Source organism: Excalfactoria chinensis, chromosome 5 (genome assembly GCF_039878825.1).
Source record: "Excalfactoria chinensis isolate bCotChi1 chromosome 5, bCotChi1.hap2, whole genome shotgun sequence".
In the NCBI taxonomy this organism is placed as follows: domain Eukaryota; kingdom Metazoa; phylum Chordata; class Aves; order Galliformes; family Phasianidae; genus Excalfactoria; species Excalfactoria chinensis.
Genome location: NC_092829.1, coordinates 34,847,829 through 34,873,800, shown reverse-complemented (window position 1 = coordinate 34,873,800; position 25,972 = coordinate 34,847,829). Strand labels below are relative to the sequence as shown.

Here is a 25,972-nt window from a genome sequence, read left to right as displayed (position 1 = left end):
TCTCCTACTCGAATTAGGGAATATCTATGCCAAATTATTTTTTTAAATATCGTTTTAAAGTAAAATGCAGGGTCGATACTTATACCTTGACACTGATTAACTTCAAGGCCCAGACAAGCGTCTCCAGTCCCATTGGGAAGGGATGCTTGCCATTGCACTGCACCCTGGCCTGTCATGGGTCCATCATCCACACAGGTGAAAGTGAGCTGAGGATTGGCCCCAGCACAAACTAGGCCTCTACCACACCCTTCCTGACAGGCACTCGTTGCACCTGATGAGCCCCACCACAGGTACTTTTCTGACTCCAATGAAACTTAGAGTCATAGAGAGAGAGAAAATACCCCAGTACCACTCCAGAGGCAAGAGTGCAGACTTAGAGCATGCTTTTTCCTCTCTCAGTCTTTCCCTTCACTGCTGATTGAATAAACAAAACCAGGAACGCACAGCTGGTCCTTGGAGCCAGGTTTGAGGACTGTTGGAAGCAGTGAGTGGCCAGCAGGGCCCTGCAGCTCTGCTGTGAGCTCTGCCCCAGCGTCATGGCAAACCCCACCCAGGCCTGGCGCTGGGGATGGAAACTCTGGCCGGCAGCCCCTGGTACTGCAAAAAAAGCTGGCTTCGACCGGGACACTGAAAGATGAGTCTGGGTTACTTAGGGAAAGGGTTCCAGAAGAGAAAGCGAACAGTCAGCTCTGTGGGAGTGGGCCGAGAGAAGGGCCACCGTGCCGAAGCTGTGCTTCGCCCAGAACCCAGGGACGGGCTCCCTGAAGGAGATGGGGGCTCAGGGAACCTCCGGCCTTCACACAAGAGCCGCCTCGCAACCCCTCAGGCGCCCGCCATGACGGGGGGACTCAGCCCAGCACCTCCCGCCTCCTACGAGCAACGCTCCGTCCCCTCCCGGCCGTCCTACGCAGCTCCGGGTCACCCGGCTCCCCGCCTCGAGAGAGACCCTGCTGCACTCACCCCGATCCGACCCCACCTGCCCGGGCAGGGCCCGTTAATTGGATCAGGAGAGGGCGGAGCGGAGCGAGCCTCTCCGGCGCTGCCCCGCCGCCAACGGGCTGCCCCCAGCGCCGGGCCCGCCCTGCCGGCAGCTGCTGGGGGCGGGACGGGAGCCCCCGCGTCCCGCGGCTGAAATAGGGGAGGGCCCGTCCCGCTCAGCCCAGGTGCCTGCTGACCGCCGGGTTGTGCCGTGCTGCCGGCGAGGTAAGCGAGGTGGCCTCCGCCGGGGCGGCTTTGGGCCGGCTTTCCGCGGAGTGCCGGGGGTCCTGGCGGCTCGGCGGCGGCTGCGAGGGAAAAAGTTTCCTCGTGGAGAGGAGGTGGCTGCGCGAGGCGCTGCCCAGGCGGGCGCTGCTTGCGGGCTCGGCGGGGCTCGGTGGGCTGCCGTGCGGCTGGAGGAGGCTCCCGGCAGAAACCCGCGTAGCCTGGCCGCCGATCTGACCTTCACGGGGTGCCCGGCGGTGCCGCTGGGGGCTCGGCGGGTTGCCCCGGTCCCCGCCCGCCTCTCTCCGCTGCCGACGCCTCCGCTCCGCGGCGGGGACAGGGGCCCCTTTGTGTCGGCCCCGCCGCGGGCCGCTTCCCACTCTGAAACTGGAGCCGCGGGCTCTGGCAGCGCCGTGGCTGAGGGGCAGAGCGGCTTCCCCGGGGGAAGGGGCCTCGCTGGGGCCCAGGCGCGGGGGGCTCTCGCCGTCCCCCTGCCGTGAGCCCGCCGTGAGGGACGGGGCGGCCCCGACCCCGCTGTCCTCTTCCTCTCCGTTCTGGGGGAGGCAGCGGTCTCGGTGTCCCGGCGGGCAGAGCCGGGCGGTGCCGGGCTGTGGCACACCGCTGGGGTTACCGTGTCCTCCCTGCCCTGGGCAGGAGAAAGCTGATAAACACGGAGGTATTAGTGGGCCTGAACAGCCAGTGCTCGGTCTGTGATTTGTTGCTGCTCGCAGGAGGAGGGATCTGCCATCTCCACAAGACCATCAATAAGTGAAGTTAGCGCGGCCCAAATGCATTAACCAGTTTCACAACTTTCTGTGCCAACTGTGTGTTCTTGCCTCAGCTCTAAAAGCTCTGCGTCTTCCCCAGGCGGGGGGGGGGGGGGTGAGGAGGAGGTTAGCTGACCACCTCCGGACACGTGCTCTTCATTCGCACTGTACGCTCTGAGCACAGTGGGTGCTCCCAGCTTTCAGCGGTGAGACGTGAGCCTCTCCAGCTTCATTGCCAATCTAAGTCGCACAAAGGAATTTCTGATCCTATGGTAATTGATTGCGATGCAAAGTCCTAGCAGAGCCTCCCACTCCACCCTGGAATTCAGATGTCACTGAGCCCTACAACAACTGAAATGTTTCTCTGTGCGTAATGGGAGCAGAATGCACCTCTGCAGTGTGTGGGCTAAAATGACAGGGTCCGGCTGCTCCTCACTCCAGGTGAGCTGCTTTCTGGGTGGAGTCAAAATGGAGCTTCTCTCTATGCATTACATAACTGAGCACATTCCTTTTTTGGGCAGGATTCACCTTTCTGTGAGGTGTACGCTGTATTCTGCAAGGAGTTGTTCTTTGACAGAGCTTTGTGATAATGATAGTGCCTTGTGAGAAGTCGTCTCCTAGAATATTTACTAGATGGTACTTCCAGTTGCAGCTTGGAACAGAATAACTGTGAGCTCAACTACCTGCTTCCCGCCTTCCCTAGCTGTGCCCGCTGTATTAGGTTGTTTTATTGGCTCTTTCTGTTTGTGTTTTGTTTGTTTGTTTGTTTTTGTTTTTTGCTTTTTGTTTTTTCCTTATCCAAGTGCTTGAGCTTCTATGGCTTGCTTGCATCTGTTATAGCAAGTACTGTCTCACTTCTCAGGCTGTGGTAAGTGGTAATGTCACTGTGTCGGCCAGGTACAACTGCTGCCTGGAGCTCCATTATCGGACTTTAGCAAGTGAATAAGAGTTGTGTGGGGCTGTGCTGAAATGCTGCAGGTCCTTGGCAAATTGTGTGTGTAACCAGGTCATAAGAGCCTGAAAATCTTGAGGGTCCAGACTGAGTTCTTCGCAGGACAGTGACTGATACATTTAGTCATCCTGGGTTGTTGTGGATCTTGTGAGAGCTAGCTTGGAAACTTCTCATCTTTCCATGCATGAGCACAAGCTTCAAAAAAAAATTCTAGGAAAATAAAAAACCTGAAAGCTACAGAGTCAGGTATGTTTGTAATGTGAGTATTGTTCTTTGGAGATAACTACCAAACTGAGAGCAGATGGGGCATGACATGGGGGCAAGATGAGCTTCTGTTAGTTCTTATTATACCTCAGGGTGGCACGTACTGTATATGTGTTATTCTGGCCACATCAAGGGCTGGATACTATTCAGTTGTTGAACTGTTTGGTTCATGTGATGGCTGCCATCCAGGGATTGAACTGGGGACCTCAAAAGCTAAAAGTATCTGCCTACAGCCTGAGTGGAAAAAACTATGCTCTTGATTAGACAGCAGTAATAAACTGCCTCTATTTTTTTCCATCAGCTGATCAGTAATATGTGAATTTAGGCTGCTCATGAGAGTTCATGGGGAAATGCCAAAACAATAGCAGAGCTGTTCAAGCCCTTTGAGGGGCTCTTATCTTCTAAAACAGACTTTTTGACTGGGTGAGTTATTTATCACCACTTATTTAGCATGATGGGTGTAGATGGTGCTGTTTAACAGGGAGCTGCATCAGAGGTTAAATAGAAAAAGCCTTGGCGGATGAGAGAAGAAGTGTCTAGTATGACTGGAGTTTTTCACAGAGAATTTGGGCTTTAGCTTTTTGAAGAGTAGCAGAAGATCTCTGCATCCTTACAGCAGTTCAGAAACTATTCAGGAGGCAATTTTTTGCCTGCTACCTTGTGGCACGGTGATCACTAAGTTTAACTGACATCCAAATACCTTTTTGGCCATGGGGGCAGTTCCAGCTGGTAGAGTCAGTACAGAGAATCTGGTGTGTCCTCTGCTGTAATCATCCTGCTTTGTTTCGGTGACTGGTACAATAGTTTCACGTTCCTCTAAGCTGAAATGTGGGCTGAGGCTGGGTACTGCTGTGAGGCAATATGTGTGACTGGCATCCTAATCATATTTCAGCCCTCAGTGGTTGCTCCTGTCAGAATGGCACAATGGGAAAGAGCCTTTCAGACTTGCGGTAGTTGGAATTTGTTAAATCTAGTGGTTGTCACCAAGCATTGCAGAATACAGAAGGGGATGTAGGAGATCTCTCTAGTAGCGTGGGCCTGCATTAAGCTTGTGAGGATTTCATGTTCTCCTGTGCTACAGCTCTTTAATGTGACCTGTCAGACAGTATTTCCAGGCTAAGAAAGTTAGAATTGCTGCAGACAACACAACTGTCAGTAACTCTTCAGCTCTGTCCATGCTATGGGTGTGTCCAAGCTGTGTCTTGTCTGTGTGCAGGCAGGTGTGGTACTTGCTTCCGGGGATGCTGGGTGCATGGTCAACTTTTTCAGTCACCTATAAGTGATTAGATTATCTGTGGATGTTAACTTCCTCTTCTCCCTCTGTATCCTTGCTGCTGAGCCAAGCCTCTCCTGCTCTTGCATCTGCTGTATGGGCTGCAGCACAGCTATGAAATAGGCTTGTTGCCTTGCTCTGACAAGGACTAGAACTTTGAGGACTGGGAGAAGATGAGCACGTTTCACTTCTGGAGTGATTGTAAATACTTGGTTGTTTTTTAGTCAGCCCTTTCTTGTACCAGCACCGCTCACCCTGCTGCCTGGAAACATCTGTGGAGCCTGGATGTTGACTCCAGCAGGCTTCTACCACAACACAAGCAACAACTAAAAAGAACCCCAGCTGCTTCTGGAAGTCATGATGGGGAGATTGCTCTGTTTGTGCTTTGCTGTTTTGTTGTTGTTGTTCTTGTTTCTTTGTTTGTTTGTTTTTGTTTTAATATTTTGTATACATTCCTGGTGTGCTTTCCTCGCCTGTCAGTTTGTGTTCTGAGGACCAGAAACTGAAATCTATTCGATTCTATCTGTGCTGTGGGAGCAAATGTTATTCCAGTGATGCTCAGCAATTGAAATCTGTTCTGTAATGTATGCACCTTGCACTGTCACATCTTTTTGTTTTCTTGTGGGATTTTGTTGATAACACCTGAAATATGAAAGATTTATAAACTTGTTCTTCAGCTTGATATCTAAAAATGTATTTAATAAGGTCTGAGGAGACTGAAACAGAACATCAGATTCTGTGCATTTAGTGTTGGACATGAAGTGTTAGGTTGGTGGCTGCACTTAGTGATCTCAAGAGTCTTTCTTCCAACAGAACTGATTTTACAATTCTTTCTAATAAACAGTTTCAGTAAAGTAGCTTTTACTGAGGAAACCTAGATGCCTACTTGATAAACAAGAGGTGAAGAAATGTTATATTTTGAAATCACTGGGCATGCGGTTGCCGTATACCTTGTCAAAATGACAAAAGGCTTGCCAACTCTACCTCCCATTCCCCTTTCTAAGAGACGAGCAGAACTCTAGATCTTGGTAAAGTGAAGCCAAGAACTTATATATGGAGTAGGTAGAACTGCAGCTGGGCTTAAAAAGAAGTGCTACTTTCAAATGGAAGGAAGGAGGAGAGACAGCTGTTTGGAGGTTTTTGACTACTATGCAGTCCTGAAGCAAGAAACCACTGAAAGCTCAGTACTAGAATGGAGCCAACTGGCCTGTAGCTCTTCTGAAGGTTGTTTGATTGCAAATAGCTGCTACCTTGTGACTTCTTAATACATTCGAGTAAACTTGATCCTTGCTCTGGGGTTACAAGGTGACTCAATCACAGGAGAAGAATGTTGTACTGACATGGAGTAGCCAGAGTTTTGTTTAGTTGGGAAAGGAAAAAAAAAAAAAGACACTATTACCTCAGTATTTCCCCTATTCTGTACTCTGTGTTGGATAAGGATGGGTTTGGATCACTGTTTTTTCTACTTAGAGTTCTAAACAAAAAAACAACTGTGCTTAGGCCTGACTGGAAATGGGAGAACTGCCTCAGCCTGCTGCTGTGAGCAGAGATACTTTAAGTTACAGGTAACTGTTCTACAGGATGGACTATTGATCTTGTCTAGAGTGCAGAAACATGCAATCAGGTGACAGTAGGTTAAGTACTGGGAAAAGCTGTTCAAATTTAGTGCAGATTGAGACTGTTGAGAAGAGGTAACGGCTTTTACTGGAGTCTAAGCAATTTAGGAAGAAACAGCTTATTTACAACAGTTAAGCAGAAGAGAATAGCAACAAAATGAGTTGCTGATGCACAAATTTGCTGGCAAGCTTGGCATCTATTTGCAGAGACTGATGCAACAGGATAGGAAGTAGGCAGCGTGAAAGCAAGCAGCTGAAGAGGCTTGGAGAGTGGGACAGTTGAGCTCGGAGGCACTCTGTCTGCATGGGTTACCACCTTGCTCTGATGGTGCTTTCTCTGTCTCTGTGAGAACCGGGAAGCAGGCAAGCTGATTGTGTGGAACAGGTCCTGTGCTGTTCACTAAGCTAAGAAATCAGGCTAATGTAGTGCAGTTTCTGGTAGGTCTTTATCAAACTTTGCTCTTATTTGAAGCTGCCTGTTAAATATAGCTGCAGCATGCATGTCAAGATGATTCCAGCAACTGTAGTGAATGTATGGCAATTATAAGCAAACTTTCTCATAGGAAGAACAACTCTGAGGGAAAAACAACATGGACCTTGATAGCCCAGCATGCTCTTGTATTATCTCATACTGTTATGTTAACCAGGACAGTTCTGTGTTCCTTTAATATTAGAGATCTCCTATGGGAGTAGAAATGACAATTTCTCTAAGTGGTTTCTGCCTGGTACAGCTATGTTGGTTAGGAATCGTAACCTTTAGATCAGCGACGATGTGTTGGCAGAAGCCTGTCCTGTAGCACTGGCCTCTGAGCACAGAACAGGGAGTAGCTGATAGAGATGGAAAGTACTTTGTTCTGTCTGAACACGTGAAAAATAAGAATTTTGTGTTTTTTGGTGTTTTTTTTGGTTTTTTTTTTAAAAAAAAAAAAAGGGGGGGGGGGAGGGGGAAAGGTGTGTTGGGATATCTATTTATGGGATATTAGCTTGGCATGAATTTAGAGGAGACCCATATAAAGAAGGTGAAACCAGGCAGTGCAGTGAAACATTGTGCAGACTTAAAGGACTCATCCTCCTTTAAGAGGATGAGGATCTTGTCTGTATTTTAGTAATTCCATATAGCCATGGAGAACTTTGCTAATGGTCAGCTACGCGGTCTCTAGAGAATTATTGTTTTGGAGACAAGTTTCTGTTACAGGCTTGCACATAGCTGAAGTGACCTTTGTGTGCAGTTACTGTTCTGCCTGATGGCTCTCTGACCTCTCCCTGCCTGGAGAGATCATCTGAAGTCTTTCTCAAAACTGCGTTAGGCAGCCTCGGTAGGCGTTGGTCCTTAGGGAGTGGCTGGGAAATGATGGTTTGCTGTCCCTTTACCAGTCAGGTGACCCTACCAAGGGTGTGAGCACCAGTAGGATAAGTATCTCTAAGGGATGTTTTGCTGGGTAGGAGACATCTTGGGTACATGGGCTTCTTGGAGGATCTGTATTAGCTGGCAGTCTCCAGCTGTAAAGATGAACCGGCCCCTCTTCAGAGAGGTGAACACACCTGTAAGTATCAGCGTTCCCATGTTATACCACTGGAGAGCACAGTGTTGGACATAGCTCTGAATCAGTGACTGTAACTATTGGGGGCCTACCTGCAGGGATAGGGAAGCTGGAAAAGAAATGCTGTCCCGTACCTTGTTTCATTCTTTCCATCAGGACCTTCTTAGCGCTGCTATACCAGCAGCAGTGCTGTTCACTGCTCTGATGAGTCATGTGGTCCCTCCTGGCTTCGGCCTTTTAGTTCCTTTCTGAAAGCCAGTTAGCAGAAAATGACAGGTTTTTGTGCCGGCTGCTCTCAAGGAGGTGGTGGTGTTAGTACTCCTGTGTATTTGGATTGGTGAGATTGAAGTGTCGATTGGCAACCTGTACTGGAAGTGCCTTGGAGAGAAAGTGAAACCTTTACCACTGTCTGCTGTACAAGAAAAGTAACTCTTTAGGAATCCGATACATCATGTGCTGCTGCTTTCTGCTGGTATTGTTTTCTTGAGGGAGAAATTAGTTGTTAACAGCCTGTTCTTAATTAAAACTAGGTGTTCAAGTTAAGCAACACATAGAAATTGGTCCATAATAAAGATCTCCTTCCACCAAAGCCCTGGTTACTGGATAAATAAAACTCAGACTCATTTCTGTCTGCCTGAACCCAGTGCTTAAGCTTGTGCTCGGGAAAAGGGGAAAAAGTTGGGCAGGAGGCCTTGCCTGGCAAGTGAGCAAGTTCTGTTTCTGTGGACACATTCCTGCAGGGCTGCACGCACCAGCCCTCCGAGCATTGGTAGGGCCCAGAGGCGGCTGTTTGGCAAACTTAAGAGAGCAGTTGCTTACAGGGAGTCGGTCTCAGGAGGCAGTTGAGCAGTGTGTGCAGAAGTGATGCCTTGGGCATTGGAGCCTGGAAATACTGGAGTGTGGTTTAGAGGGAAGGTGATTTTTGTGGTTCACCTGCCTTAGGGAGAAGTTTCTGAAGTTAAGAAGGGTAATTACTATCCAGTTTAGGCACTTCAATTGTGGAACAAGACCCTGTTGTACTTGTGTTGTGTAAACTTGAACAGAAACAGGTAGTGCCTTCCCAGGTGCAGGCATTTGAAAGCAGAGAGTTTAAGCGTGACACCTTGGTCTGAGGGTGGGGAATTACCGTCTGGGATGTGTGACTGACTGTAGCAGGGTGAGATCAGCACGGTTAAATGTGGAAACAGCTCTGCCATGACAAGTGGCATTTCTCTCAGTGGAGCTCAGCACCAGTGAATCAGTCATGAGCCATTCCGCCTTCCTGCAGCTGAAGATTAAGAGCCACTTTTGGATAACTTATGCTGTTCATAAATGAAAGTAGATCTTTAGGGAAGTAGGAGAGGGGGTTTTTTTGTTTGTTTTTTTCAGACTGTAGCTCTGTGTAAATGGCATTTATATTGTCTGCTTTGTCTACCTGACATTGCTGCTTGTAGCAGTGCCAGCGATGCCCTCATTTGTAATTCTGCAGAGGTGCAAAGCGACTAGAGATGTGGTCATTCTTTTTCCTTCTTCGGAGAGCTTGTCTTGCAGGAGCTGCAGTGAAGTTGTCTGTAAGATGTGAACAAGGAAAGCAGGAGGGGAAGGATAAACATTCGTCTAGCTGTGCAAATTTGTTGTTAGCCTCTTCTCAGCATAGGTGGCAGTGGCATCAGAATGTCTCGGTGTCAATCCACATGTAACTCCAGCTATGTTGCTTGTCCTGGGCAGGCTCTGTCAGCCTTTCTGAATTACATGGTAGCTTCTGCTACACTGGGCTGTGTGCAGGGTAGTGCTGTCATCTCCATACCTTGCTGTAAAACCAGCCTCAGGCTTTGGCATGTGTAATGCTTCTGTATTTGCTTTTCCTGGCAAACTCAATTTTCCCCCAGTTTTGGGCTCTTGGCAGCACACAACAGACATGTTTCAGGAATAACGAGGCACGAGGGGGTGGAGTGGCAATCTATTTGCTCTTCTGGGGCTGAGGGTGACAGCAGCAGCTGTTCTTCAGCTTCTGCGTGCACTACGAAGTACCTTCCCCGTGTCTGCGTGCAGATCCAATTTGATCTGCTGACTGACATGGGCTCACGGACAGCGTAAAGTCCAGAAGAAGCCTGGCAGAAAAGGGCACTCCTTATTTTTTTGACCCTTTTCCATCTTTTAGGACTGTTCTTTGTGTTTGTTTTTTTCTTTCCTGGACTTCTGTGAAGTCTACGTAAATGTTTTTTAAATGTGTATTCTACTGAGTGCTACTTGAGACATGGACACTGACCTGGAGAAATATTATACTGCTTTTTTTCCTAATTCTGCCACCTGGCTACTGTGGTGGTTCCAAGTTGAGCCTTAAGCTGTGGGATACTTTGCCACACGATACTGTTGATGCTGAAAACTCGTATGAGATTGGAGAAGCTGGTGGAAGAGAAATGCATCGGGTGCTTCTAAATTCATAGGTGCCACATCCAGCTCAGGAAGCTCCTGTCAACAAATGGTTAGAGGCTTGGAAAATATGCAGGGAGGCATCATGTATGCTTGCTCTGTTCTCGGAGCAGGGGAAAATACCTGCTTTTGGCCACTGTCTGTGAAGGATATGGGGCAATGCGAACACTCGGTCTCATTCAGCACTGCTACTATTATGTTTCAGAACTTGCTAATCACAGGCATAGTAAACCCAGTTCTATGAGTTTGTAAGTTGGATAAAATAAGGGAGCACAGCTCACGTTTAATGTGAAAATGGCAGAAATTTAATTTCTCACCATTGCTTGAATTCATTCCCAACTTCTTCAATTTTGTTCCCAACTTGAACATGAAAATAAAAGAATGGTTTCGGGTTCCTCAGTTCTTATTGACTGTCCATCAAACAAACAAGCATGCTCTGACACAACAGTGTTCTACATTTAACCCTGAATTCTAGGACTGTATAGTCAGCCTGAACAGGAAACAAGAGATGGAAGCATGTTTGTGATTCACTGCTTCCTGATAAAGAAGTGGGGATAGGGGAGAGTGGGAGGGAAGGATGGAGAAAGTGATACGGCCTTCATGGGTTGTAATTAATTGATCCCTCTTCATGAGGAGAAAGCAAGCCTGTTTTTAGCTGCAAAGTTAGAGTCCTTTGTTTCACAGATAAATACTTTTCATCTTTACTGAACGTGGCCTGGAGAAGGTATATGTCCTTCCCCTTCTCCTGAAGTTTGCTATGCTTAAATGTGGAGGCAGTGGGTTTCCCAAACCAGACAGTGCACAGTAAGAGGGGGGTCAGGCCCCACATACCGTGCCTGGGGAGTGTGCTTATTTTAGGCCCTTCTCGCCTTGGGCAGTTCCCTTTGCTCAGCTGTTGTGATGCTACCTTTCCTGCACAGTGCTGTCATCCCGCCCCAGTGTTTCTATTTTAACTTTCTCTGGGGCTAGATCTTGTGACACAGAGATCTGGCATCTCTCCTACGTGTTGGAACGTGGCATCTTAGGAGGCTCAGTGGCCGCAGCTGCTATATCAGGGTGCCCCTCCTAGTAGCTGGCAGAAGGGGGACACCCTTATGCCTACGCTGGAATTGGGATGTGTCAGAACAGGCAGCATCCCCACAGTAAAGCGGCGGTATCTAACTGTGCCCATCTGTGTCCTCTCCAGTCTGTTTTACAGAGTTCAAGCTCAGGACGTAGTTGCCAGCTTCCTGCTGCTCCTGTCATCTCGTTTTCAGGTACGTAGCTACTGGGGACTAATGTGGACTTGCATGCCCTGAAAACCAGTAAGATAGCTTTGCAGCTCTCTGAGGAACGGTGGGGAGAGGGAGGATAGGAACAGGTGGTGGCATGGGTGAAGCTGTTCTTCAGGCTTCAAAGTTCGTGCATTTGAGCATCACATCCTATTTAACAACTTGCTTCTGTGACTGGCATTCATCACTTCAGCCTTCTGGAGCAGCGTTAATATGCTTCCTACAGTCAGTTAAATAAGACTGCAAACAGAGCCAGGCTGTTTCCAGAAGAAATAGAAGGAATTCCTGCAGTCTTTGTTGGGACACTTCTTGATGTGGCTCATGCTCTAGTAGGCTTACTGAAAAGGATTTTAAAGATGTGCGAGGTGTGGACTCTTGACGTGATTTTCTTCATCTCTGCTGTGTACTCTGTGGGCTGGCAGAATGACCAGATACCTCTCTGGGGTGTGAAGAAAGCTTTTTATAACTAGGAATGTGCAAGAGGAGAAGTGGCAGCAAGGGACATCTATGCTAGATTAACCCAAGCCTGCCTAGACTGGAGTGGGTTTGTATGTGAGTGTCAACACTTGAGCCTCTTTCTGTTATTCTTTGCTCTTGCCTAAAATCATCCCAGAAGTTTTCCTCAGGGTATTTGGTGTTGCACCCTGTCAGGAGCAGAATGGCAGCACAGATTTGCACAGGAGAGTGGGCAAAAGACAACAGAATGAGAAACACTTTCCAACTCTTTGCCTGGATTTTGACCCAAGCGCAGTGGTGGGCTGTGTCACCTGTACAGTGATGTTTCTAGTGACGTGGTGTGGCTGAGTAACCGGTATGCGTGCTGTGGTGTCTTGTGGCTAGATTTGCCTCAGCATATTTCTGTAGTTCTACTTGAGCCCAACTCAGCTGATGGGTAATTGGGTAGGGCTCCTCCCCATTCAAGACATGCCTGCCTGCTGAGTGCCCAGCATCAGCTGTAATCTCACACTGGGAGGCTGGAGTCAGCCCTTCTGAGAGAAGGCTTTCAGATGGTTCTAGCTACCTCTGCTTCTGTAGCTTTTGCTAGTGTTCTGTGATCCTTGTTGAGGAAAAGAATCTCGACAGAGGTGACTGCTGCTGAGAAATGTTGGATTCACTCTGGGATCTGTACAGTTGCGGTTTGGCAAGATGGTCTTCTGCAGCATTCTTTCCAAATGTGCTCCTGAGCTGTCAAGGACCATTCCTCTGCAGGGAGGAGGACAGCAGGCAGGTTCAGTCTTGGGCATTTCTGCCATATACAGCCATCTGCTGCTGGAGGTGCAGTGATGATAGTGCTTGCCTGCAGGACTCTGAGACTTCTAGCAAAGTCATGGAGAACTGTGGTGTCTGCAAAGGTTCAGCCAGTGCCATATTAAAAAGCTTTTTTTTTCTTCTCTCCTCAGCTTAACTAAAATCTGCAAAAATTCTCTGCTGCAAGAAAACGGGTGTGATGTCATCAGAAGATGATGCTGGTGGGGAGGCTCCTGAGGGTAGTTTCTGGGAGGTAAGGAAAGAAAACTGGGGTGTGAGGGAGGTTGGAATGTTTTGAGTGACGTGTTGCTTGTAGGAAGTGGAAGAACTGTGGGGAGGTTCTTGTACAGGTGATACTGATCTGAGCTGTGAGAGGCAAGCAGAGCATCTCTACTTATTCCTTTCACTGCTCTGCCTGTCTGAGATCAGAGTGTCAGAGGCAGGTCTGAACCAAGCTGCTGCTTTCAAGAGGGTTGGTGCTCCCTTTCACTGTGATGCTTGGCCTGCTGCTGTCTGTTTTGAAGGAGTATGAAGATCTGTACAGTGTAAATGTTCTGTGAAATTTCAGGCTGGAAACTACAGGCGGACAGTGAAGCGGGTGGATGATGGCTACCGACTCTGCAATGACTTAATCTCCTGCTTCCAGGAGCGAGCCAAAATAGAGAAGAACTATGCCCAACAGCTAACAGAGTGGTCCCGAAAGTGGAGGACCAATGTGGAGAAGGGTAAGTCTGGCAGGCTGGGCTGGGAACAGAATGTAGTAATTGCACTCTGTTCCTGGAGTGGTCTGTCTTGCTGAGTTGAGGCTGTTTCCTTGGGACAGGCTTCCCATCTACAGGAAGGGAGGTAAATTCTTGGACTATTATTTTTTTGTTGTACCCTATCTTTTAACTCGCTCTAAGAAGCCTTCTTTCTCAATGCTGTTAGATACTTCGGTTAGTTACTCTGGTGAGTCATTAGCCTGTCCAAGCCTAAAGTCAAGCTGCAGGTCTCCCATTTTAAGAATAGCTCAGCTGTCACCCATCTTTCTTGTCCAGTCAAAGAATAACAACAATACTGTGCTTCAGTGGCAATGAACTCGCAAACTGAAGCTTGGGCCAGATCTGTGAAGAAAACTTCATACTTAAACTCTCCCTTGGCAGACACTGCTTGGGGCAGTGAAGGCTGCTCAAAAGGTATGCCTGTATCAGCCAGCTGTGACAGCTGGTCTAGGTGCTGCCTTTTGGGACTGCATGGAGACCAAGTCTATGGTGACTTGTGATCTAGAGTTATGGAATGGGCCCTGAAGAGATGCATGTAGGAGAAAAAGAATGTTTCTTTTTATTTTTTTCTTTTTGTCTATGGGCAGGAGGTGTAAGTGCCCCTTTGGTGCTTGTTCTTGCAGGTCCACAGTACGGTACTCTGGAGAAGGCTTGGCATGCCTTTTTGACAGCTGCAGACAAACTAAGTGAGATTCACTTAGTTGTCAGGAACCACCTGGCTGGTGAAGATTCAGATAAGATCAAGGCCTGGCAAAAGGAGGCCTACCACAAGCAAATAATCGGGGGCTTCAAGGAGACAAAGGAGGCAGAGGATGGGTTCCGCAAGGCCCAGAAGCCCTGGGTGAAGAAGATGAAAGATGTGAGCAAAGTGTGAATGGGGAAGACAGAATGGGGGTAGTCCAAGTGGCAATTGCCATCCATCCCAGTAGGGCTTGCAGGGAATGCCAGGGGAAGGATGTCTTGTTGGTGTCTTGGTCTTGTAGCTTCCTTCCTTTGTGATATCAGCTTTGGTAACAGGTTTGGTGTTCTTCCATGGCACGTTAGTGCTAAAAGTAATCATTTGGGGGTACCTGTTTAGCCAACCATGCTCTAAAGTTAACACCAAACTGGCGTTTCCCTTGGGTTGTCCTGAAACAATTGCCACTGACTGAAATGAAATGTTCATGTCTTCTCTCTGATGAATGAAGGATCTCTGTAGTCATAATAATGACTCCTTCCGCATCACTCTTACAGGTGGAGACTTCTAAGAAAAACTATCATGCAGCCCGGAAGGAGGAGAAAACAGCCCATACAAGGGAGAATCATGCCAAGGCAGACTCCTCTGTCTCACAGGAGCAGCTGCGCAAGTTGCAGGAGCGTGTTGAGAAGTGTACTCAGGAGGCTGAGAAGGTGAGTGTGTTGAGTAGACATGGGTCACAAGGATACTACTCTCAAGGAGAAAGCACTGGTTGTGTTATCACTTAGTAATGCTGTTTCTGATGAAGGCTTGCAGGAGGTGAGACCTCACTGTTTTAAGATCTTTTGGGGGGTTAGACTGAGACATCAGCACCTGAGACTGAGCAAAGGGTCTATATCTTTGCTGTTAGGTAAGATCTCGCTAATAAATACATCAGGAATTAAAAAATAGAGAAGTTGGTGCAGCATCCACTCAGTGCAGAGTTGAAGATTTGGCTACCCAAAGTGGATGGCTTGTCTGCCTGTAAGAGTCAAAGTATGGAAGATTCCTCTGTGGAAGAGGAACTTTTAAGGGTGCTTGGGAGGTGACGGGTCACAGGCTTGACTTCCAGGCAACGTTTTAACTGCAGCTCTCTTTCCTCCTGGGTTGATATAGTGCAAGGATCAATATGAGAAGATGCTAGAAGAGCTGAACCGCTACAATCCCCGCTACATGGAGGACATGGAGCAAGTGTTTGAGAGCTGTCAGGAAGCAGAGCGCAAGCGATTGTGCTTCTTCAAGGAGATGTTCCTGAATCTGCACCAGCATCTCAACCTCTCCACCAGTGAAAGGTAGCAGCTCTTGCACAGGAGGGAGGTCTGCTAGACTGTGGTGCCCTCGGCACTGGCAAGGGGTCTAATTCTAGTGTCTGAGGAACAAGTTACATCAAGTAGGTCTTGCTCATTTCCTGTCATTCTCATCAGAGAACTGGCACTGGGTCTCTTCAGACTGACCAGTACATGTTCCCCAGGAATTATTCTGTCTCTGGACCCTTCTCATATGGTCCTGTATGTGCCTTTATTCTATGCAGCTTGCTCCAAAAGTAATGCCTTCTATTTCCATGGAAACTAAATCAGATGCAATAATAGCATTTGATAGAGCTACAGTTCTCAGCTACAAAACATTGTTTTTCAGCGCAGTCATCACCACTAGCTATGCTTTGTTTGTTTCTTTGTTTGTTTTGCCAGCAATGAACAATCCATGCTTGTTTTTTAAAAAAGAAAAGTGCCACTGGAGGTGACTTGCTGTTGCCACAGCTGAGCTGTGCTGCCTACCACCTCACTGTGCTCACATCCACTGTTTGGTCTCCATACATGTTCAGCAAGTGTTGGTGAATGTCAGTGGGTGCTATTTTTTTTTTCCACATGGTGTTCAGTGACACGCTGTTCCTTCATGTGCACTTCCAGGTCAGATGCTGTTTTGTCAGACTGCCCCTCTGCTATCATCTGTCTCACAGCAACAAAATACAATGGAATATTGGCAGAAAGATTCAACCTGTACTGCTGTGCCACCAATACCTACCGCTGATGTTGTAGGTTAACACAAAAAAATAGGAGGCATTAATTTTGCAGCAGTCTTCATATGAGAAACCTCCATGTTACTACCTGTAATCAAAATTAGAGGACTGAGATTCTGTTACCTTCTAGTACTTAAGGAAGAGATGCCCATTCTACCCAGATAAGAGAGACCATGTGGTATAAAGTGTGCCATGGTCTTTAAATGCCCATCTACCAGTTCTCGGCATAGCTCATCAAATGTTAGATACTGCTACACCAAACAGCTTGTCCTGCTTGCCACACTCTTCTGTAAAGCTTGCTTTTTTTTCCCTAGAGAGGAACAGATATTACTCTAGCAACCTTAACTTTGCAGGATATAATAAACTGTGTAGCTATTTGTGAAGTTAAGGTCCTCTTTCCTAACTGGGTTTTGGGGGAACTACTGAGTGACTGATGGCTCTGTCTGTTCTTGGCTATAGCTTTCAAGCATTGTATCGAGATCTCTATCAAGTTATCATGGCTGCAGACAACCAGGAAGACCTGAAGTGGTGGCGTAATACTCATGGACCAGGCATGGCCATGAATTGGCCTCAATTTGAGGTGACATAACATTCACAAGTGTATTATTGCTGTTTTTTACCATCTGTTTTTCTGAAATTGGCAGATCGTTAGTTCTGTGTTGCAGAGACGTGCATCAGGCAGATCTCTTTCCTTTCTGAGAGTTGGCATTTGGTTCCTTTAGACTAACCTGTGCTAGTGTCTCTGATCTTTAAGTGAAGCTCAAGATACTAGACTCCTCAGAAACTTTGGTTTATTGCAATCTTTTTGCATGAAGGGGTGTTTGCAACCCTGCTAAACTGAAACTACTCCAGCTTATCTGGCTGCAAGAGCAAGGAAGAGGAGATGGTGCTCAGCATCTTGGAATAAGCTCCTCTTGTAACTTGTCCTACAGGCCCTCTTGTTGCACCTTGGAATTCAGTAGGACTGAGCCTGACGTGTCTGTAAGGCCAATTAACTGATCAGCCATAAATGAAGCATAGCCATATGTTCTTTACTTGTTTCCTTTCTGTATGGGTCAGAAAATGGCTTGGTAGTATTATGGCTCTTTCCTTGAACAGGAATGGTCCCTTGAAACACAACGGCCAATCACCAAGAAGGAAAAGAGTGGTAAGGTGGCGGATGATGTCACACTGACCAGCATTTTGCCTACACGGGATGGTGTTGTTTCACAGACTCCTCTGCAGACAAGGCAAGGGTAAGGGCTGAATGCTGGGATGCCTCAGGTTAGGAAAAATACAGTCCTGCCCAGGATCATTATTGAGTAGGAGTGGTCTCTTAACTTCTTGCCTTGGGCAGGGTCCCACAGGACAAGAAATACAAGGCAGTGTAGAAAAGGAAGTTTTCAGGGAGCTATTCTTGGTCTGGTATATACTGTCTCACTCTCACGAGGCACCTGCCTTAAGGTACTTCTAGTGATGAGATCTGGCCTTATTCCTGCTTGTTCTAGGCAGGGTAAGGAAAGTTAGAAACGGACAGCTTTGTGAGTTAGCTGTACTGTTTCTTAAATGCAGGCATACTTGTGTTTTTGTTTTTTCCCTAATAATGATGCAAGTACATCCTGACAAGTCTGAGTATAGCTGCCCTCCCTTGCCAGGAAGCAGTCAGGACAGGGAGAGGCTAAAGAGACCACTGTCCTACTGTGCCTCTAGCATCCCGGCCTTCAAAGGGGAACCTCTGGTGTAAGTGAACTGGGCAGAAAAGAATGAGAATATAAAGGTGTTTCAAGGCCATTTCAGTCTAATGGATTCAGGGGCTCTATTTGCCCATCTACAGGTCTTTCTATCAAGAGGAGCAGAACAGCCTCTTCTATGACAGCCTGAGGGCACCCACACTTGTGAAGTTAGTATGGAATGTGGCCTCTTCAGGGTTTCTGGGTTCTAGGTGCCTGTCCTCTGCTGCTCTTCCCCTTTGCTCTCGCTTTTGATTTGGAAAATAACATTCCAGCCACATCTGTTTAATATGGGAGACATGGCTTTTCCTTCTCTGTCCTGTTCTTGGCTGGAGTTGCTCCAGATACAGCTGGGCTCTCCATTAGGACTGACCTTCCCTGAATGAGAGGGTCTGCTAGAATAAGATGAAGACATGAAAAGTGCATATGTGGAAACACTGAGAATGAGTCTGCCTCCTAGCCCTCAGGGCCCTCTCATTGCTATGCTTTCAAGCAAATCCAGTGTCTTCTGGTATCTCACTTCTTCCCTGTTTGCCCTCACTTGGCTACTGGGTCTTTTCCACTTGGTTCTATAGCATAGTAGTCTCCAAGAGGTTGGAATGGTATGTGGATTAAGGAGTAAGTGTGTGAGAGAAGTCTAACTGCCATCATGTTTCCTCTCTGCTTCCACATCTGCAGTGGAGGGAAGGAAGATATTTCGGAGTGGTCAGATGAGGACACTCCAAAGAAGTGCCTGGATGCCAACGGGCATGAGGAAGACATAAAGGTACCAGGTGTACGGGTACGAGCACTGTATGATTACACAGGACAGGAGGCAGATGAGCTGAGCTTTAAAGCAGGTACAGAAGCACTAATCTCTTACTAACCTTTTGCTATCCTCTCTTGGGCTGAGTGAATGATTGAAACACTCCTTAAGAACCAGATGTTACCTTGAACTGATAATTATTGCATTCCTTGTGGGCTGGCCCATTGCCAACTAACTAGGCAGTTAATACAGTGGGCAGTTCAACCTCTTTTAGATTAAGAAACAGTGAGGCCCCCATCAGAAGTTTGCTTGGGCCTTGCTTATAGTATAGAGAAGGCAGTGGATCCAAGTGGTGACATAGATCCCTTTTGCCTTTTCTTTAATGTGAGATTTGCACCATCCTTTGAATTAACTGAAGATGGATGTTCTGGGGGAAAGCCTAGTTAAGTGATGATGCTACTGAAGACAGAGTTCAGCTGGCAAAAAAAAATTATGCAATGTATTGATCAAAATGGATATCTTGCTTGGAGAGCCCAGCTCCCAGCAGAGGATTGAGAGAGAGAATGCTGAAGCAAGTAGGCCCCTTCATTTTTCTTCCTTTACTTAAAATTTTGTTGAAATGTTCTATCTTCAAACCCAAGAGAACATCTGGATCTTGAGTGTCTCTGATCTTGCTTGTTTTGTCTTATGTGACATCTCTGCTATACAACTCCAAAATATCCCCTTTCTAAAAAGGTGTTGAAGCTTTTAGTAGCAGAGGCTCCAGTATCTGTGCTGCTAGTAAACTAGCTACTAAACACACCGTTTTTGCTATAAAATATCTTAAAGTACGTGTGCTCTGGAATTTGACTCTTTGCTCTCTCTTTCCACCCAGCAGATCTAATGGTTAAAAAGGCATGCCTTGTTATATTGTTATCCATCTTCTGGATCTGCTCTGGAAAGCATGGACCAGTAGGGCTTAAGCATAATAGCAGATGACTTTCTTTCCCAGCCTCTACCAGCATGGGTTGTCTTAATGATGCAGAGGACCTCTCTCTCTGGCAGATGTATGGCTCTCCTCCTGATGGAGAAGGGGTCTTTTCTGCCCTCTCCTGAAGAAGATATGGAGAGGTTAAAAGTCATAGTCCTCCCTGGTTGTAGTCTGAGAAAGAAGTTGCATGCCTTTCTAGTCAAGCCAGATGGCCTATGATGGAATAGCCATTTTGGCCCTTACCAGCCAGAGCTTAACAGCTTCTTAAATTTCTTTCCCACCTGCTACAGAGGAGCTGGTGGAAAAAGAAAACCTGAGCCTTCTGCTCTCTTTGACTTCTAAGTACTTTCTTCTGGGGAAAGGAAACTGAATAGAACTACTGGGAACAAAAAAAAACAAACTTCCATTGAGGAATGGCAATTCCTTGGCCTAGGGGCTGGTACTGACCACAGCTAATGAAGAGATCAATAACTGTGGACTAAATTAAACTGATGCTGAGTGTGATAAGGGAGAAAAGGGGTGGTGATTCAGACCAACAGGTCTTTTCCCTCAGAGTTCACAAAAAAGCAAATGCCATGCTACCTTTTCCAAAGCTGCTTCCTAATAACTGTCTTTGCTTGTAGGTGAAGAATTGATGAAGATTAGTGAGGAAGATGAGCAGGGGTGGTGCAAGGGCCGACTTCTCACTGGCCACGTAGGACTCTATCCTGCTAACTATGTTGAGAAGGTTGCCTCCTGATTACAACTGCCCTGCCAGTGTCTCACATCATGCCAGCATCTCCTGCAGAGGTCACTGGGTCACTGCTGGCTCCAGTCTACCTCTGCAATATATCCAGCAACTTCTGGACTCTGAGGGCCTGTATTCCATGTAACTAATGCTTCATTTTAAATGCCTAGACCTGTAGGGATTTTCTAATAAATAAACAAGGATGAATAAGACTACTCTGACTGTGAGCACTACAAGAATATAGAAGTATGGAAGGGAACAGATCCTCTTCACTTGCACTCGGTGAAGGGAGATGCATGACAAGTGCAACTCTTCAAAACAGACAAAACTGCTTCTTAGCTTCCATGCATGTGCATCCATGGGGTGGCGGGGGTGCCCTGCCCCCCAAGCTTCCTGTTCAAGGAACTCTGCATAAGTAGGGCTATAGAGAACTTCTATTCCTTCCTCTTTCTTGCTCAGTTGAGCTGACACTATTCTGTTTATTCCCAGATCTTTCAGAAACCTTCAGTGTCCTTCACCTGCAGGCTTGCTTACTCCTGTGGTAAGGCAGCTGGTGTAAGTGATAAAGCTTCAAAAGCCTTTCTAGGGGAGATTCAGATTGGACAACAGGGAAAAACTTTGGAAGAGTGATTAGGTGCTGGAACGAGCTGTTCAGGAAGGTGGTGAAGTCATAATCACTGGAGACACTGAAGAAATGTTTCGATGTTGTACTGAGGTGAATGGTTTAATAGAAAATACTGGTGTCAGGTGGACCTTAGTCGTTCCCTACCTTAGTGATTCTATGATTCTAAGCCTGGATTTTCCTTCCTACTACCCTCCAATTTATTGGTACAATACCAGGAATGAATGATAGAGTACAGCTTGGGAACAGAAAAAGGCTTCTGTCTTACATGCTAACAAGAATGTTAGCAGCTAGTGAACCAGAACTGGTATTTAGCAAGTGTGGACTGAAAAAGGAGGTGGAGATGGATAGATTTAAATGCTGTTTAGAGAAATTATAAAGTCTTATATAAAGAGAGCAGAAATAAGCCTTTCACAGCATACTGGATGCACTGATATAGTGTGCTGTGGATAAAGATCTGAGATGGATGCTGTCTAGGTCTCTTGAGAGCCCACAGAAATGCAGTGGCTGTTGGACAGGTCCTGTTCAAAGCATCTCTGGCACTGTACCCTCACAATCGTGTAGAAAGAAGGATGAAAACCAAAAGGATGTGGCTAAAATAGGCAGTTAGCTCTGAATTGCTAGTACCACTTCTTAGGGAAAGAGAAAAGTAGTTGGTGAACCACGCAACAGACATGAAACAAGCTTGGAGTTAGCTGTGACTTTACCTATTATTCTAGGCCCAATTTTAGGAGAAATCACTAAGTTTACACAATCTAATCAAAGATGTCAGTGTGTAATCATTTGTATTTAAAGATCTCATCTCCTCTTTTAGAGCCATGTCCCATATAAAGCATTGGCTGTGTTATATGGTAACTGACCCCCAGCTGAGTAACTTTGCTGTTTTGGTCTAATGCGTATGAATGCAAAGACAGCACGTCTGCCAAGCCTGTGAGATAAGAAACAGTCAAGGATGAAATGACCTGACTTATGCTATGATAAACAGAGGAAACTGATGTTGTTAGCCTGGATGTTTCCAAACACTAAAACTAGCCTTTCAGGTAAGGTCAAAATAAAATCATAGAAGGGAGTGATAGAGGAAAAGGTGGCAGCATGACTTCAATTCTTCTAAGTTTGATTGGGTTATAATTAGGGATGGCAGTAGGTGGGTCCAGAACTGGTGGTGAGGACAGAAACAGCCAGTAGGCAGAGCCCCTGGTTACAGTATAAACAACCTGAAATTCCACAGGACGAAGTCTGAACAGATTTGTTTGTCCTAGGAAAACACGACCGCTTGATCATAATGGCCTGCTTGAAGGCTGCCAGAAATAGTGACACACCATAGATTATGTGAATGTGTCTCCTAAAGAATGTTTGCACATCAAATTCTTGCCAAGAGCTGAATTAATGGGCAGGAGAAAACATATCAGGAATAAAGAATTGCTCTGCTTTACTGTAGCTCATAAATTTTGGTATGGCTCTTAGTCCTGGGTATCCAAACCCAAATGGATTAGTAAAAGAAAGCCTGTGTAAAGAACTTCCCCAAGGGAAGAAAACACAACACCAAACCCTCAGTGGTCTTCTATTAAAGTAATAGGTCTGCCTGGAGGCTTAGTTTTCCACAAGAGCAAATGCAGGTTGGTTTGCTGTATTTTTTTAAAGTATAAAGGCTCTAGTTGAAACTTGTTATCTGTGCTTTTGAGTGGTTTTGTGTGAACAGAGAGATGCACGTGTGAACTCATTGCAGTGCCTGAGTTCCACAAGGCCAGCAAAGCCTATTCTTCTCTGCACTATCTGTGAAAACATACAGGTGTGTCTCTGCCTAATAGTGACACAGTGACATCAGTCACGAAGCCGAAGCCCTTCCTTGTGAAAAGCTTGCACAGCTGTGCTTGGTGGGTAATTAATTTAGTTCTGACATCTTCCTCGACAAGAACTTTTAAAGTATGGTGCAAAGCTTAAATTTTCTGTTGATGTGGAGTTTTTCTAGGAAGAAGCTGCTAAAGATTTTCTATGGCAGATCACACCCATTTCCCCAAAGCAGAAGCTGAGCTTGCTCGATCCATTAATAACTTGTCTGTCCTGTAGGCAGAATCTGTCTCAGAGCCTGCAGTGTGCATGTGCCAGCTGTGCTGTGGTTAGCCTCAAGCCTTTGGTGACAGTCCCACAGCCCTGTGTGGAGCTTGGGGCCATTTGTGCTTTGGTTTACTTTCCATCCCATTTCCACATTTCACATCCTTGTGGCTGGTTTGCCATGCTGAGGCAGGTACAAGTAGGTGTCAGTTCTGCACAGCAATTCCTGAGCTGTTCAACATCTTTCTGACTTCCTTTTGCTCCTGCTTTGTTTACAGATCTAGCCTAAGGCTGCCATTGTTGGGTGCTCAGCTTTATTTCAGGCACATTCTACCTGACTGAAGTGCAGGCAAGCTGCACGACTTTGGGTTGCTTCAGTTGCATTTCCAGATCTGCTGTTTTTTTTATTCACGGATAAGAGGCTGCAGAATTCCCTCCTGCTTGTGAGGAAAGCAGTGCTGGTGTTAAAATGGGTCTGAACGCTGCTTCTTGAAAAAGTAATTGCTCCTAGGTTAACTGAACAGAGACTGGCAGGGATGCTCCATGGTGGTCATGGGCCTGAAACTGAAACAATGCCAGTGCTGCCACAACTCCAGCATCACTTATGGAAAAATGACTAACCAACAGGACTGCAGTGGATTTTACCGGAACAAATTTCAGGCTCAGTCACTTTCTCAATTACTTTTAAGACATCCATTTTACTGTCTGGGTCATCCTGCCTGTCTGATAATCCTACTTGCAGAGGTTCGTGGTTTGTTGTCAGTCTCCCCAGATTAAAGTAATTACAGCTGCAGCTTGAGAGTTCCTTTTGAAGCATTCTAGTGGTCAGCACCTTTCCCCTGTTAAGTGCAGAGGCCTGTAATCTCTTAAAGTCTCAGTGCTTTCACTGGGTCCAGCTATTTATAGATCTCATGATCCCTTCCTCTCTGAACTTCCCTTTTAGCATATCAGCTGGAAGTCTTCTTCCAGGACCTGTATTATTCCCCTTTGACTTCACAAACTCCTTCCTTCCTGAGTCTATTGTTCCTGCTTTCAGCAGGAGGCTGACACCAAAACAATCCCCATCCCCAGCTGTGAGCATACTGGCCCTTTCTCTCAGATTCTCCTCAGGGCTTCCCCACAGGTGCCACAGGGTTCCTAAGCAATGCCACATCCACCATCCTTTGTATGTTCACTTGGTGGCCCTGCAACCTTCCTACACATTGTGGCCACCCACAGAGCTGAACCACTGCTACCTACTCCCCACCCAAATGGCAGTTCACGGGGGTGTTTATGTGCTCTGATAATTGTTGGCTTTCAAAAGAGCATCTGAGTAAAAAACAGCTTTCTCATTTTTCCTTGCTTACGTTGTATTTTCCTTAGTGCTGCCTGCCTTGGGTCACTGTCTTCCCCTTCAGGCATGCTTCCTACTTGTCTTGTAGGCAACAAGTCCCTGTACTAATGGGATTCAGTTTACAAAACTCTGCTGAGTGAGGTAATTTGCAGGGAACAGAGTTTACATGTTTGCTGGAAAAGGTCACACCTGACAGGAGGAGAGCCCTGCTGGCTCTGCCCTCCAGCAAATCAGTGCTTGTGCTGCGTGGGCTACCTCCGAAGGAAGCAGTGAACAATTTGAGAAACTCCAAAGCAGGCCCATTGCTCTGTTGTGATAAAGGAGGTGCTTCCCTCACTTTAGTACCTGCATCTTCCCCCTTCTCCACCTCTCCTTTTTCCCCTGCAAATAAATCACTTGATTTTTTTTTTGGCTTATCTAATTCTAACATTAAAGTTTTTCAGTAAAGCATCTCAAAACTTGAGAAAGCACTAATTTCATCAACTACCAGGTGGCCTGTTCCAGGATTGTGGGCTGAAAGTTAAGCTAGTCCTGACAATCCAAGACCAACATAAAATACAGTTCTCAAAGGCAGCACCTTTTCTGTTCAAGAAACGGGATTTCTCGTAACGTTGGGGTCTGTGAAACCAACTCATTTGATGGCTGCTTGGTCTCTTGAGTTTCAGCTGCTGCAGATGTTGAACGCAGGCAAGCGGCTCAAGGATGCAAGCAACTGCCTCACGGTCAGGCAAAGCAAAGTTGGCCTTGAAATGTTATGTCTCTGCTGCACTCTTGCTCAACAGCTGGGAAGCACTGCTCCCTATGTCTGACCTCCCTCTGTTTAAGCACAGCCTAGGGAACCCTCTCCTCCCACAGAGACCCAGGAGATAGACACAGTCCTAGTAGATAAACTTGCTGCTCACCTGATTGATGGGTTCCAGAGCCTGGAGCACACTGTGGACAAAGGTGAGAAGTAGAGAAGATCAAAGAAGTACATGAACTCCAATGTGAGCGGTTGGATGCAGGAACATGGACTCCATCGAGATGACATCAGCTGTCACTCATGGTGGCAGTACCTTTGTTAGGGCAGTGGCATCATTGTGGAGATGCTGACACCTGGGTGTTGCTGTTGTATTGCTTGAAGACAAAACTGTACGGCAGTTCAACGCCACCACTGCTGTGGAAGATAGCAAGGAAAATGTAGCTGAGGAGTGTTATTTAGTATCCATGGAGTCCTGCTGCCACATGCAGGAAGACTTCTCTTACCACTGACACATCATCTGCACTGTGTACCCCAGCTCCAAAGCCAAACGTCGCACGCCACAGGTTGTAATGGATCTGCTTCCCCAGTGACACTGTTCCAAAGAGCATCAAACTGTACTGGAACTCTGTCCCCAGCATGCAGACTGCCTGGCAGGGCACTGAAGGCTCAGGGCTGGTATTGGTGCTGAACAGACACCTGCAACAGAGAACACAGGAAGCTGAAGGAGGAAGAGCTCATGAAACTATGACCTACGAAGAACAATAAGGGAGCAGCTACAGACCACCTGCTCTTATGTAATCTGAGGGGAAACAGACTTGGAAAATGCTCTCCTTTCCTTGGCAGGCTGCTTTGTTTTTCCATCAGAGAAGCTGATGGATTCCCATCCCTCTGGGGTTCAGAGAATATGTTTCTCTCTTCATCCTTCTGAGAGGGTTTTGTTTTTTTAAGTGGTCTTTTCTCTGTGCAAGGCCTCGTAATTAGGTTCCCTAAGGAAATTATATTCCCCATTGTCCCAGCAGTGCCTCTTTCATTTTA

General features: G+C 46.7%; 2 protein-coding genes across 8 annotated transcripts in view; one reads left to right on the top strand and one right to left on the bottom strand.

The window, feature by feature from the left end:
• Positions 1–25,972, bottom strand: part of DDB2 (damage specific DNA binding protein 2) — a 44,440-nt gene that overhangs the window by 15,841 nt on the left and 2,627 nt on the right. For 2 of the 4 annotated variants that reach the window (XM_072336975.1, XM_072336976.1), the window contains exon 1: positions 961–1,085. The gene's annotated coding sequence lies outside the window, so the exon portion shown is untranslated. Of the gene's footprint in view, positions 1–960; positions 1,086–25,097; positions 25,352–25,440; positions 25,634–25,972 lie in introns of those variants that run through there. The other 2 variants (XM_072336974.1, XM_072336980.1) reach the window with 2 other exon arrangements.
• On the top strand, positions 1,071–20,969 carry PACSIN3 (protein kinase C and casein kinase substrate in neurons 3). 4 transcript variants are annotated; one of them, XM_072336982.1, is made up of 12 exons: positions 1,071–1,203; positions 11,212–11,281; positions 12,697–12,797; positions 13,113–13,269; positions 13,929–14,164; positions 14,539–14,694; positions 15,137–15,312; positions 16,497–16,617; positions 17,136–17,272; positions 17,851–17,916; positions 18,425–18,585; positions 20,085–20,969. In XM_072336982.1, the coding sequence occupies exons 3-12, from the start codon at positions 12,744–12,746 to the stop codon at positions 20,198–20,200; spliced, it is 1,380 nt and encodes a 459-aa protein (XP_072193083.1). In that variant the 5' UTR covers positions 1,071–1,203; positions 11,212–11,281; positions 12,697–12,743; the 3' UTR covers positions 20,201–20,969. The 4 variants fall into 4 exon arrangements, with proteins under 4 accessions (XP_072193083.1, XP_072193085.1, XP_072193084.1 ...); XM_072336984.1 differs by lacking the exon at positions 17,851–17,916; XM_072336983.1 differs by lacking the exon at positions 11,212–11,281 and having other exon boundaries at positions 1,087–1,203.

What these genes read in the sequence shown, in the direction of transcription:
- PACSIN3 (XM_072336982.1), top strand. Translation starts at nt 12,744, where the DNA reads ATGTCATCAGAAGATGATGCTGGTGGGGAGGCTCCTGAGGGTAGTTTC. An exon ending in AACCTCTCCACCAGTGAAAG is followed by an intron (nt 15,313 to 16,496) that starts GTAGCAGCTCTT and finishes TCTTGGCTATAG; the next exon opens with CTTTCAAGCATTGTATCGAG. An exon ending in TGAGCTGAGCTTTAAAGCAG is followed by an intron (nt 18,586 to 20,084) that starts GTACAGAAGCAC and finishes CTTTGCTTGTAG; the next exon opens with GTGAAGAATTGATGAAGATT.